This window comes from Perca fluviatilis, chromosome 7 (assembly GCF_010015445.1).
Source record: "Perca fluviatilis chromosome 7, GENO_Pfluv_1.0, whole genome shotgun sequence".
Lineage (NCBI taxonomy): Eukaryota > Metazoa > Chordata > Actinopteri > Perciformes > Percidae > Perca > Perca fluviatilis.
The window spans coordinates 19364320-19376546 of NC_053118.1; the positions used below are offsets into that span (position 1 = coordinate 19364320).

General features: G+C 39.9%; 1 protein-coding gene across 1 annotated transcript in view; it reads right to left on the reverse strand.

Moving 5' to 3' along the window:
- Positions 1-12227, reverse strand: part of fhod3b (formin homology 2 domain containing 3b) — an 89814-nt gene that overhangs the window by 22107 nt on the left and 55480 nt on the right. Inside the window, exons 6-7 of the mRNA XM_039805293.1 lie at positions 1317-1411; positions 288-399 (exon numbers count right to left, since the gene is read on the reverse strand). Coding sequence (XP_039661227.1) covers positions 288-399; positions 1317-1411 — 207 coding nt within the window. The remainder of the gene's footprint in view (positions 1-287; positions 400-1316; positions 1412-12227) is intronic.

The window sequence follows — 12227 nt, forward strand, 5'->3', positions numbered from 1 at the left end:
TCTACCCTAAATGGGAGTTTACATTATTTACATTATTCCTGTAATATTTTATTGTCGGGTTTTACTTGAGAATTTGAACAACAGAGAAATACAACTGATATAATTTGAATTTGATATTTCAGGGATATGTAAACAATGTCTTATTAGCTTTAAGAACCACATTCAAATGACTTAGGATAACGCCTCACACAGTTAAACCGCCAAGTCTGTCAAACTCTTGACGTCCTGACAGTTTCCTCTGTCTGCAGGTATTGACTTTAACATCCAAACCTTTCTGTAATGCTTACCTCTTTTGGCATCCACAATGTTCACAGCCTTTATGAGCAGCACGGCGTTAGACTCGGTGTACTCCACAAACACCAGCAGCAGCTTTAGGGCTGTCTTCACCACCAGACGGAACTACACAAAGAGGAAAATATATTTGATACAGAAATCACACCTAAATCCAAGCAAAATCCACTTAATTTCCACTGTACACTTGATGCTTTTGCTCAAGCAAATGGATCCACACAACCCTGAGGATGTGCCAGCCCTTGAACTTCCAACTATCAAATGGTATAATGTTATCTTATAAAAGCTTTTCCTGTCTGAAACATCTTGAGAGGTTTGATATGAACATTGTGTGACGCTGAGGGAATATTAAATAGACATTTAACAGGGGAACATACTGCTTTGTAGTTAAATAGTATGGAAAAGAACCTTAAGTAAAAATATGACTACAGTCAGAATTAAAAAGAGACGGGGTTATAACAAACAGTGTAAACAGTCTGAAAATACTGAAGCAGCCGACTAAAATCTAAATTTACAACTGCACAAAAATGTGAGAAGGAGAGAGAAAACTATTAGAAGGGGAGTAGTAGAGCCGACACACAGCAAAGTTGTTAATTTGCTTGAGAATGAGATCAACATCATGTCAGTGGTGATAAAACCATCAGAGTTAATTTAACACTTCTGAACAGCTGCCACATCAGTACTACGACTGGACAAGCAACACCCACAACAATCACGGTTAAAATGACTGTTGACAATGGAAATTTGCCATAGAAAATGATTGGGTTTTGATAAAAAAAAAAAATAAGGTAGATGCCAAATATTATTTCAATATTTACATGGGAAAAGTAATTAGTAAGAACAGAAAACAGTGAGGAAAGAGTCAAATATGCTGCACATGATGAAATCTGGCCACTAGAGGGCCGAGGGGACCACAATGACAGAGGAAAGGGGTATGTGATTATTTTAATGTTGTCAGTGCACAGATGGGGTTGGCAAGTTGATTTTACAGTATATCTACTGTGTTTAATGTTCATATTCTTTACCTTGGATCCGACCAGGGTGTAAAGCCACTGGACCGTTTCATTGTGAGATATGAGGCCGTTCATCCCATCCACATACAGCATTATCTGACCGAGAGCTGGAGAGATAGATAGATAGATAGATAGATAGATAGATAGATAGATAGATAGATAGATAGATAGATAGATAGATAGATAGAGAGAGAGAGACAGAGAGAGAGAGAAAGAGAGAGAGACGGGGTGTGGTTAATCATCTGTCATTCAAGTTTTTTCTTTTTTCTAAAAACTGACCACATTTGTCCTGCTCAGCACCAAAAAGAACTAGAACAGTAAATGTTTGTTGTCAGGAATCTTAGAGGAAGCCTTTCTACGTAAAGCAAGTGAAACCTTAACAACAAAGTCTTATCTGGTTGGCTTTATAGTCCTAGAGAAACCCTATAAAGGTCCTTCTATCTTTGCTTTTAGCTAATTGTGAAATGTTTGTGTAAATAATGATTTAAATCAAATTGACATCATCAAGACAGACCACTCAGGTAAAACTACCAGTGTGCCCTGACATATTGACTTCAGCCCAACCTATATGTCTGTAAACAGGACCTTGCCATTTGTATACAGGTATGAGCAAAAACGCAGATTTTTCAAAGATTTTTCTCTAGTTGTCACATAAACAATCACACAAAAACATGTGTATCGTTATTGAAAAGGGTCATTGATATTTCTCTGCCCATCATGATTAAATCTATATAAAAACTGGAGCTGCTGTGGAGATAAACTTTTTCAAAATCACAACAATTGGATGAAGACCTAAAAAGGAAAACGGCACTCGTCCATTCATCTTTCAAGTCAGTTGACACAACTGGACGGAAAGTATTTGAGCAGAGTGCCTCACTGGATGCTGACATGACTTCCATCTGTAACAGGATACATAAATAAGAACATAATAAGAGCCAAGGGATCTCTATGGGGGGCAGTAAAAGTGTAGAGCTTCTGTTAAAGAAGGAGATGGGGGAAGGGAGACAAACACTGCTGGAAAGAAGTGGAACAGACAAAAGCTCCCTTTAAATATGTAGCCTTTTTTTAACAGCATCTCAGTGGCCATCCACAGGGAGTTTATGCATTCACACAGAAGACCACTGCAACAGGATGAGCTCAGCTTGAACCCAGTGCAACTTTAGGTGATACATTAGCTGACATGGGGGAAGAAGCATAGCAGTATAAACATGTGAACACATCGTTCACATTTTCGGAAGGCCTGTTTGACTATTTCTTGGCAGAAGCTGTATAGTTTTGGGGGGTAATACCAGAATTGGCTTTTTCAAATATGACAAAGGTGATGAGATTATGCTAATCAAGTTCAACAAATTCATGAGTAGCTGGAGACTTCTTCATGGGCTACATAAGCTGGCAAACCACTGTTCAAAATGCAGAAAAAAAAAACAGGCAGAGTTAAATCTTTGTCCAACAACTAGATATAAGACCTAAGCTGACTTATAGAGAGCTCCTTAACAAAAGTACTATCTAATCTCCTCTTGTTTAAAGCAGTTTTTTTTTTACATGTTATGATGAGAGCCTGCAGATTCTGTCATATATTTTTCCTGTCCTCTTCTCTAGAGGGGCATGAAAATCGTGAATATGCTGTAGATAAGCCAAAATTCCCAGGTGCAGCTGCTGTGTTGTGCATGGTGCGTGAGAGTGTGTGGGTGGACGCGTGAGTGCATGTGTGTGTGCGCGCATGCTGACGGCCCACTGCTGCAGCAGCAGGGGCAGTTCATCTTTTTATCAATCAGGGTTAATTACTCACAACACGTCAGGCCAGAGCATTCCTAACAGGCCTTGCCTGCTGTGAGCCGAGAGCCGTGTGTCACAGCAGTCAGCGGCTTGGACAACGTGGCGAATCAAAGCAGACCACATCAGAGTGTGTTTATGAAAACATGATTAACCTCCTCAGTCAGCATCGCCCAGAGTGTCACCCTCTCTGAGAACACCCCCCCCCCCACTATGGAACCACTGCTGACAGACGAGTGACAGTGGTAATGACATGGCGTACAGCTGGTCTACTGAGAAAAACTGTCATGTAAAAAATGGCTAAAATAACTATTCACAGTATTTCTTTATACACAGACACAAACAGCAGTGACTGAGGCTGGATGAGTAATGAGCCACACACTTCTTTTTAGATTGGTAGCCGATGTCTGACCTGCAATATCATCACTGTGCCGACTTTTATCTCTGGTGTGCACCTGTGTACAGTATCTGGTGAGGTTTTTGAGGAATGTCCAATTGAAAACAGGGGTGAGAAAAGATCGGTGGCCTTAATGAGGCTTTTTAAAGTGTCATTATGCAACGTGAATGTTCAGCTGCTGACAGATGAGATGTTACTGATTTTATCCAAAAGTCAACCACAAAATCAAATGACTTTTAGATCATTCTGACATGTTACCATGAGACATCATTTAAAGATATCATTGACAGGCTATGGTCTTTTTTTTTAACTTAAGCATGTAGCCAAGTAAAATAAAATCTGATTGAATGACTATATCATATGTTAATTTAATTTCATGAGCAGTTAAGATACAGAAATGATATGATATTTAAACACTTGTGCCAGGAACCAGACAATCATTACCTTTTCTCTCAGATTCATTAAAACTGCTGCTTCATGGAATTATTCATTGCCAGCTGCCATTTATGTACAATTCAACTTTGAGTACCAGAAACCACATGGAATGCAATTACCCTGTGAACAGTTAGGTAAAATGATACTGTAAGTGTTTAAAAAAAAAACAGTCTCAGAAACTGTTTAAAGGAAACATCTAATTACTCTCAAAGCAATCACCTTTTGTGAACTTCAAATGGAGCTGATTTCCACACACTTGTGATTTAATTAGTCGTGAAACTGCTCCGGTAAATGGAAAGTTACCTGTGTGTTGCAGTTCAGGCTTTGAAAGTGAGATCAAATCCTTATACCATGGCATGCTTTGCCAGCGTTGTACCTTTCTGAATAGCTGAGACTGCGGGTCCAGAACATGGGATTTGTTTTTAAACTCTACAACAGACAGTCATCAATAACTCTGGAAGAGGGTTAATAAGAAGAGCATGTGAGTGCTGAGTCTGTACAGGACACCCGCTACTTCAAGCACTGATCTGGGGCCAAAAATGTGGGCCTCCATTCGAGTAATCATGTGCAGCTCTATAATACCTCACACAAAGTACAACAATAACATTTTTAAGTCCCTTTGCATGTATGTCACGTAATGAGATGTTGGCAGACAATGAGCTGCCTTCAAAGCACAGTGATTAGAATTTAAATGTAAGCCATTATGGGGAAAGGATAGCCCAGGAAGAAAGATTTAGCTAAAAAAAAACTTGGAAGTGTTCTATGAGCAGCCTGGCGTCTGTACGGCACTCTCACAGTCCATTTCTTTCAATACTCAACATGCGTTTGTCTTCAGAGTAAAGAGAACGTTTGAATGGTATCGAGCTGCAGAAGGGAACCACAGACCCACTGTGTGGAAGAGACAGACCCTGTTCCTGTGTCTGAACCAGAACTCTTAGAGACTAATGCAACTGAGGTCTGGTGGAAGTGTTTCTTCAGGGCCTCTCCCTCTCATAAACCACAGCAATTATCTTCCACAGCCCCAGGAATGTGCAGGAAGGGCTGCTCCCTGACCACTGCCGAGGTGAGAACCACTCTTGAGGTCTGGGTGGCAGCGCCAACACAGGCCAGCTGACTTTAAAAAAAAAAAAAAAAAAAATAGACAACCTTATCTATAAAGATGCAAGAAACCAGCTCAACAGCTTCTCCTCTACAAAACTTTTCACTCCCCTTCCACTCACCACTCTTCCCTTTTGGTTTCATTTACATTTTGGTATTTATTAAAACTGGGTCAGCCAAACTGTCTGTCAACGTGCAACATTTATTTTACCAGGACTTTGGGATAGGGGCCAAATCTCTATCCCATACAGTGCAACTTAGAGCCTCTTATCTTATTATGCCCTGCAATAGCAGAGAGCTGCACTAAAACGTGCCTTCCGGTACCCACTTGAGCTGGATGTGGTTTACTGCAAAGTCTGGAAAATACATAGATTCTGGTTCTATTGTGTCACCATAATTATAGAAAATTATTTGAATTTCAAGTGTCAAGAGTGTCCACCCTGTATTATGGGAACACATGGGCAGAGACACAGACAGAACTGACCTGTGACTTCATTACTTCTCATGTCCACTTTAATGGTTGGCAGTATTGATCAAGCTTTAACGTTAAACAGTCATTTAATGAATTGTTAATATAAAAATATTGATTAGTACAGCTTTATAAAATTGAGTGTTTTCCTAAATGCTAAATTGAGGCAGGCCCTATTTCGATAATAAAACAGTTTCTTCCACTAGATTATTAAAATGCACTCTAAATGCACCCAAATACCCAAGCACTTGCATGATGTTACTCTTTCAATTTGAATCGCTTTTGTACCAAAGTAGCTTTTGGTACTGACATTTGTCATGACTGCATCCATGCATGCCTTGAACTAGCTTCTCATTTAGAGTCTGTCTACCATAAAAAATACCAGTCTACTACTCGTGCCAATTATGAACTAAACAAGACATGTTCATGGGTTACGTTCTATTTGTTATTCAGCTAATCACCCAGACCATTAGAGCCAGACAAACTGCCTCTGCCAGACCAATTCCAGTCACTGAGCCGACTGCCAGACCTACATTGAGCCCCATACAGTAAAACACCACGGGGATGCTTCCATTTTCAGTGCTAAATACATGTCTGCCAGTATTTGACACAATTTACTATGGGCCTAAGCCCAAACAAATTCCCTAAAGACAAACAAACAAACCTCATGGAACAATAGCATGAAGTAAGGCAGGGGAGCGTTTTCCAGACGTGAAGAACTACTGCTGAGCAGGGCACAGTGAGCCGTGTAGACTACATCACTGTAAGTAAAACTAAAAAAAAGGCTAAAACATCTAATACTTCTCAATTTCCTCTGTATTCAAAATAGTATAAAGCTGATCGATTACAGCTGCTACTGTACTGCATTTCAGAAAAATAATTTTAGAACTGGGGAAAGCCCAACAGATGAGCTTTTCCCCATACCATCCAAGTAGGGAAGATTTTGTAGAAAAGCTACAGCACGACATCCACCCACTTGTAGAGTGATCTGAAAGATGAGCTGCGGTAAATTCTTACTGCTCTTGAGAGAGTAGTGGTGTGATTCGCTCTGGTTCTCGCCAGCCATATGCTGAATTCAGTCCCAAAAAACAGTCAGCTCATAGGAATCAGCTGTAAAAACCCACCCGAGTGCTGAGAATTTCAGTCAATCTCCTGCGTGCTACATTACTGCAAAAGATTTTTTCTCAACATTATAGTTTATGTATCTTAGATGGCAGGGTCAGAGATGATAAAATAAGAGCTTGAGAAATCAAACATTCTTATAATATAATTGGCTTGTATACTGAATTCTGTTACAGTAAAACAGGCTGCAGTGCAGAGTTGTTATTCCACTGCCAGTGTGTTTGTTAAGGCTGAAAACTTCTACAGATGCAGAGAGAAGAAAACGGGGAAGGCAGAATATAGGTCAGGCAGGTGGGGTTGAACTGGGTTCAGATGCAAGCTGTCTCCAGCGAGGGGGGATCTGAAGGGGTCTACAGGGTCTGACACAGGGGGAGGACAGGGTGGGACGTATCCGGTAGGAACAAGGCTCTAAGCTTAAACAAAAACATGACAACAGCGTATGCTTTTCTATTCAGTTAAAAACTGTCTAGTCTTTTTTTTTTTTTACTTAAAATTTTTATCCTGTGGGCCAAGGATGTTCAAATGACAGGTGATGTTATTTTTTCAAGACCGTATGAAACTGTCCATGGAGTATACAGTAGTGTTTGTTTTAGTGCAGTCAGTATGTCAGTCAGTTTGAAAGCTGCTGATTTAATTTAATAAAAAAGAGGCCATGCAGGAGGCAAAGACAAAATATTGCAAGTGGAGGTAAGTGAGTTGAGAGGTTGTAGGCTGAAACCATGTGTAGCCCTCTTTTCCTAAATTTCCTCCAACCAAGTGAAGTCAGTTCTGTCATCCCAAAAGAGAGGAGACTCAGACAGGTAAAGACGCTAAATTATGTATGAAAATATAATTGGCTTTCTCAAGAGGACAAAAACTTGTAAGCAATCAAAATATATATATTTTATTTCATTGTTGATGTTTGGTTTAGGGGTTAACTAGTGCTTTTATTATGAAGTAAAGAAAACCTCCCTGTCGAGTGATCTTTAGATCATAACCAGCACTTTAAAAAGAAAGTGTGAATGAATCAACCTTATAAAGAACAAGAGTGGTATCATCGATATGTGTGTGTGTGTGTGTGTGTGTGTGTGTGTGTGTGTGTGTGTGTGTGTGTGTGTGTGTGTGTGTGTGTGTGTGTGTGTGTGTGTGTGTGAGAGAGTGAATGAGTGTTTTTCAGATTGAAAAGCTTTGCACAAAGGGGCAGCAGGAGCAGTGGCCGCTCTGAGATTTGCAGAAAAAAAACATGCACGTGTTCCCATGGGATCTCATTACAAACCAGGAGTTCAAGTTCCATTCCTGGAGATCTCCTTCTCGCTCCAAACACAGGACTTGTCCACATATGTGTATCAGAAACTTCTGTGTTTTTTTATTTTTTTTATCTCAAATGTCCTTTTATCCTTTTATTTTATCCAATTGCTCAACTTCTCCTATGCATCATTCTTGCATGATCCACAAAACAAGGACATGATCACACCTACATTACTTATCAAAGGTTTGGACACACTTTCCCATTCACTTGAATGAGAAAGTGTGTCCAAACTTTTGACCGGTACTGTATAATAACCAGCATAAATGATACATTTGCACGAAGCCTCTCAACACAGCGCAGACAGAATGTTTATCCAGACGATGGGCCATAGTAAAGGTCTCCCCCCTCTAGAACAGACGACCTATAACATAGCCAGACAACACAATACACACTGTTTCCAACAAGAGCTTCCAACATCACTGTGAACCCAACTGTGCCTGGGTTTTCACTTAATGCTCAGCAAAATGTTCAAACCAGCACGGGGAGAATTCAGTTACGCTCTGTTAAATATTTTAAGAACTTGGGTCAGAGTATAACACAAAAACAATGATCCTGATTCTAAATCAAGATACATTAAATGTCACTTCAGTATGAAATGGTATATTGGAGAAAAAATATGTGAGTAGTAGAGATATTAGCTACATTAAAGCACTTCAATTTAAACACATGTAAAGTCAGTCCAACATTCAAATGTTTTTATTTTATTTTGACAAGTTATCTGTTGATCGTTATCAAACAACCCGCCCACTCCACTCTGCATCAGCCAACCTGCTTGCTGCCCTCTCACAGCGAGGGACAACTAATCACTCAACGAAATCCCGACTGTTTGCTGTCCTGGCTCCTAAATGGTGGAACGAGCTGCCTATTGACATCAGGATGGCCGAAAGCCTACGCATCTTCCACCGAAGGCTAAAAACACATCTCTTCCAACTACACCTCGGATAAACATAAAAAAGAAAAAAAAAGCTTTCTTGAAGCTGCACTTTCATATGGCTCTTTGTAGTTTTGCTTATTTAAAGCTAATGTACTTGCACTTACTACTTGTTGAAGTTTGCACTTTCAGGGTTGAAAGCACTTTGCTTTGGATAAAAGCATCAGCTAAATTACATGTAACTCAATGCTAACATAGTTATGAAGATATCAACCTAATAAAATCTAAATAAAATATAAAAACATAAATGTCGCCTTAGCCAAGTGGTTACAACACATACCATATAGCTGCAACGGCCCAGGTTCAATTCCGGCATTGGGACCTTTGTTGCATGCCAGATCCCTCTCTCACTCTGCCCCATTTCTACACAGTCCTGTCAAACGAAGGCAAAAATGCCACTATAAAGGTTGATTATCCTTATATTGTCTGTTCTTAGTTCTGTGCAGTGGAGGTCTAAATGTTTGCAGGTTTTCCATCCAACTGAAGACCAGAGCTGCTGGTTTCACTTTCACTCATTATACTAAAACGCAGGAGATAATCAGAGAAAATTAGCAGCTATTGTGTTTGTTTACAGTGACACACACTTTTGGCACACAAAACGCTGCACAGACGCTGTAGGAGCCACACAGGCCCACTGTATGTTGTTTGTGGTCTCATTTATATTAATTATTGATTATTATATTGTGCACTTATACTGTAGGTGGTGGTCATTGCGGCTTGAGCGGAAGTGACGACATTATATTAGTTGGTTTCACCTGTTCACCTGTGGAGGCATAAATCATTGCAATGCAATCGTGAGCGCGTCACAGTGTGTTTATGCATCTCTCAATGTTTAGTCCCTCGCGGCAGCACTTTGTTGGACTGCTTACAGCCGCAACAGACGCATCACTGGGTGCTCTGCCTTGCTGATCCACATATAAAATGTAATGCTACCACACTGAGAAACACTATAGAGAGCAACAACAATTTAAACAAAAGGGTCTTGTGTTTCAGGTACACTTGTGAAAAAGCCTGCTGCCCACTAAAGTTACTGCTGTGTGTGACACTAAAAGCTGCACTGAGCGCTGTATTGGGAACAATGTTCCAGGTCCCAGACAGTTTAAGAGGCAATGAAACACTTGACTAGAGCACATCTCCCTTTCCCACAGAGGCCCTCTGAGCAGCTCCCTCTGGAAACTAGGAAGTCAAGGTGTTTTAACTTATGGCGGTATAACTGCTGTGACATTAAAAACAGAAGAGCTCAAAATGGAAGCAGGAAGAGAGAGAGAGAGAGAGAGAGAGAGAGAGATACACAGATAGAAAGAGAGAGAGAAAGATGAGATAAAAGCACAAAATGAAAAATGGGCATGATGTATTTGAAAGAGTAACACTTTTGGACCTTTCACAGCACAACTCACATATTTGTGGAAACTATAAATTCACACATATAATTTATGGCATGTAAGCCCATGTATATACAATATAATACAATGTGATGATATATGTTTTTTTGGGTATGAAGGTAAATTATGTAATGTTTAAGAATGTGCTTTACTAAAAAATGTATCCAAGACTGCTTCAAAAGGTATATATATAAAAAAAGGTTTCCTTAGACTACTAAATCAAAAACTTGAGCTTCACACCCAATTTGATTCCACAGAGACTTTGGCTAGTATTTTGTAAACAAGAGTGTGCAGACAGAAATTGCATGGCCTTTAACAAGTGCAAACAGAGAAAGTGTTGCTAAAAACAAAGCTTATTATGGTGATGAATGTCAACAGTGAACATTTCAAAGCAGGGAATAATTGCTTCAAGTTGAGCGTAATTGGTTCCTCTTTAATCTGCGCTCTCTCTCTCTGCTGCTTCCATTTTACAGTTACCAATTAAAACACAGTTGTTACTTTTGTTAGTGCTCTTTCTGTAAATACTACAAGTGGAACAATGATCCAGGAAAAACTATTTGTATTTGTTCTTCCACCTCGTTTCCCAGTTTTGCTCATGATAATAAGTACTGTTGGAATCTTTTTCTTACCACGGTGAAAAAGTCTGAGCTTAGTGCAGAAACTTCTTTGACCTTTTGCTCAATCTGCTTTCATTTAGGGGCTGTTGGAGCAGCTTACAGTGCTGTCAACAGTGATGTTTTACTGTGACAACCTTTGTATTTATTTATTTCCTTGCTGTTAGCGTGGCTGAAAAGACATTTTCTTCATTTGTTTTTAAATAGATTGTCTCAAAAAAAGTTTTTTTTCAAAACTTGAGTTGAAGATTGAGGGTCAAAGATTTTGAGAGCATCTTAAAGTATATAGATAAATGGTATGTACATTTTTAAAAAGAGAAATAACATTTTACAACCCCATGAGACCTCTGCAGTTTGAGAAACAACATTGCTTGTCAGTACGGAACCTTTGCTCAGCTTTTAAGTAAAGATTTATGACTTCAACAACTATTTTGGAAAGCTTATTACTCTTCTGTGTTGAATTAAACATTGCATCTGTGTTTATTTAATTTCTAAAATGACCAATGACCATGCTTATTTCAAAATGAATGAATATCTCTAATGAGAACTTTATTACCTTTTTGGCCCCTGTGTGTTTGCAACACTGAGTGTAAGGATTACATGAGGACCAGATGCATAGGCACCTCCGAAAAATTCACCTCACACCCTTTCCCACTGATGGTGTGATAAAGGCATACAAGCTCTCCCTTGGGCCAAAAACGCAGCCTCCAAGGAGCTAAGTCCAGGTCTGGAAGCCCTCCGAGCCAGGTGTGAGGGGCCCGGAGAGGGGGCCAGACCCCAGCCAGAAAATACCCACATCACTGAGGGAGCACTAACGGGCCACAGACACCTCCAGGGCTTTGAGAAGATGGAATGAAAAAGTGAGGAGGAAAAAAAAAAAGTGAGATGGTGTAGATTGCTGAGAGAGCTTCAAGAACCATTTACAATGACGGCAATGTTCCAGAGAGCTAAAGCTGGGAACCTGCTCTTGTAAAATGCATGCAGACTGGTGTGCACGTGTGACGGGTCTTTTTCATCTACAAATGAACCAAAAGATTGATTTTTATCCACAAAAGAGAGCAAGATTGTTTTGTCGGGGTGGTTTTTAATGCACACCAGACAGATGGGTTCAAGGCTGCATTCCTATTTCTCCTTTTTTTTTTTTTGACTGGCCTCAACTTGAAAGACATTACAGTAAAAGAAACCCACTTTAGAAGTGATCAATGCTTTATACCAAAAGCAATTACTGTTGTTGGTTCTCTCACTGTCTTTCTCTGCACGTGTGAAGGTTTCAGGCATCTAATTTACTCGCCTCCTGGGAATCCTTATGACATAGCTCCTCTTGGAAGTCATCGACACTAAAGCAGCCAGATCTATATACATTTCTGACCTGTGCATCTGCGTTCCAGCACATGCTCGACTTGTGTTCTCCAAC